Below are 2,132 nucleotides of genomic sequence, written 5' to 3'. Positions count from 1 at the left end.
CAGTTAAAAATGAAGCTAGTTTATCGAGACTTGTATTGAGAAATCTGAAAGAGTCGATGAAACGTAATTTTATATTTTTCCGCGTGTCTTCAGATATTTGAACAGTTTTCGAGAAGGAGATGTACTTCTCTTTTGTTATCGGGAGCAAATCAACTTTCCCCGCGAACGCAGTTGCTACTTCTTTTATTATAAAATGCGCGTCATAAGCGGATAAATTATGAAACACTATTGGCATGAAAAACGCGTTTTGATAGTTTAAATTGCAATCTGAATGAGCTGGACCTCTGAATTGTCCTGTCAGGTGGCAATGATCGCGGACACGCTCATCACCCTCGGCAAAAGGTTTCTCGCAAATATGACACTCTTTGTCTTCCCGAAATTTTTTCCACTTTTGCGGAGTCAATGCTTTCATTGGAACGTTCGTTAGAAGAATTTGTTCAACGCGCACAGCCAATTGTTTGAGTTCTTCCACGAACCATTCCACGCAGTCCTCACCTCGGCGTTCGTGATATCCCGACAACGAATCATTGTAGGAGCACTTTACATAATATCCAACGCTGAAGACACGATGATGTTGGTTTTTGTTTGTCTCCCTCTCTTCAGCGCTGGTCTTCTCCAGAATGCATTCGAGGTCGGCGTATACCACGAACGGGAGACGCTCCTTCCGATTCGCGTTGGTAAACTCCAACCATTTGTCGTTCTCAGTTGGTAGTCGAACGGCACAATCGTTGATAACACCGCAATCCACCTCATGGGACTGCAGTTTTTCGGTGGTTGAGAAGTAATGGAGGCATCTGTAACAATAATAATTTCAAATTCTTTTCTAAAATATTTCATCATAATGGTGAAAAAAAGAAATGACTACAGTTGTTTATATTAATTTACTCACCGATCATAGATGTATTTCTTGTGCCCATTCATGTTCAATTGTGAGTTGACGAGCCGGGACAAATTCTTGATCCACGCGAAGTGTCCGATTCCACATCCCGACACGTCTTCGATGTAAAGCAAGTTGAAGTGCCACTCCTTCTCCTTGCTTACACGGACTGGTAAAATGACTTCCTTGTTCTCGCTATAGACGTTGATTGAGAGATTATTCATCTTTTCAAATCTCCCAATCTGGTCCAACGTCATAGGGAAGTTGATGGCTCGGAAGTCGAATATCGTTGAATAATGCGGGTAAGAAGATGTGCGATCACTGTATCGGTCTACCGGATGAAGAGCAGCAGTCATTGCCCATCCAAAACACGCATTATCCGTCGATTTCACATTCACCACCGCTCTTTTCAACTGTATCCATTTTGCCAATGAAACGTGACATCCTGCACGTAAGGCATTATACTTGTTGATGTTCACTGTTAGATTGGTTATGGATGTCAAGGTCCAGCCGCTGTCACTCTCTTGGAACTCCTCGAGCGATTTTAGAGTCGGCTCCACGACTCGCTTCTGATACCACTCACTCAGGTCCGATGTTGTGAAAAGTTCAACATTTGCCGTGTTGACACTTTTATTCGCCCGCTTATCACCCACGGTAAACTCTCCGTTAAACGAAGTGTTCACTTTGATGCTATTGTGTTTGCGAATATGAGCCTGCACTTGTTCTTCAACAAGCTCATACGCATCCAATAGAAACTTTCGTGGGTCGATATGATCACGATTAATCACAGCGCCAGTTGACAAGCGATTCTCAAATGCGCTGTCAATTTCGCGCCATGTTAATCCGTGATCATTTAATCTTCCGCCCCAATGTATGAAGCGTTGGCGTGTTGCCTGCTTCAAACATTCGAGACGCAAGATTTGCGAAGTGACCGAGTGGTGATATCCCAGTCGTGGTCGTTTCGATCGAACTTGCTCCTCCAACGATTCGATGAGGGTATCACATTGGTGTTCCCACACCAAAAATTGCTCCAACGTCCGCAGGAGAGTTGCTTGCATACGCAGCAATTGCTCAGTAGCAATGTCGACGGTGAGAGACATGATGCGCTGAACGGAATTCGACTCGTAACTGTTACGTCGTCTCAACAGAGTCTGGACCTTCCTCAAAATTGTTTCATTTTATAAACGCGTTTTTTTTCGGTTATGAGGTGGGGATGAGTAGGAGGGAGGAAAAATCTTGACTTTTCTGAAAACTC

The 2,132-nt window shown here is 43.8% G+C and overlaps 1 protein-coding gene across 1 annotated transcript; it reads right to left on the bottom strand.

Moving 5' to 3' along the window:
- Positions 1-215: 215 nt before the first annotated feature.
- Positions 216-1,101, bottom strand: LOC122412389 (uncharacterized). Its single transcript, XM_043421863.1, has 3 exons — positions 890-1,101; positions 477-794; positions 216-225 (listed from the first exon to the last, which is right to left on the bottom strand). The coding sequence occupies exons 1-3, from the start codon at positions 1,099-1,101 to the stop codon at positions 216-218; spliced, it is 540 nt and encodes a 179-aa protein (XP_043277798.1).
- Between the last annotated feature and the right edge of the window lie 1,031 nt (positions 1,102-2,132).

The sequence above is a fragment of the Venturia canescens genome, chromosome 6 (genome assembly GCF_019457755.1).
Source record: "Venturia canescens isolate UGA chromosome 6, ASM1945775v1, whole genome shotgun sequence".
NCBI classification, from domain to species: Eukaryota; Metazoa; Arthropoda; class Insecta; order Hymenoptera; family Ichneumonidae; genus Venturia; species Venturia canescens.
The sequence above is the reverse complement of the archived record's forward strand: the minus strand, read 5'-3'. Positions and strand labels throughout refer to the sequence as shown.

Bases quoted from the DNA above. Each gene is read 5' to 3' on its own strand.
- LOC122412389 (XM_043421863.1), bottom strand. From the start codon at position 1,101: ATGAATAATCTCTCAATCAACGTCTATAGCGAGAACAAGGAAGTCATT. The intron at 795-889 runs GTGAGTAAATTA...TTATTGTTACAG, and splicing joins AAGAAATACATCTATGATCG to ATGCCTCCATTACTTCTCAA.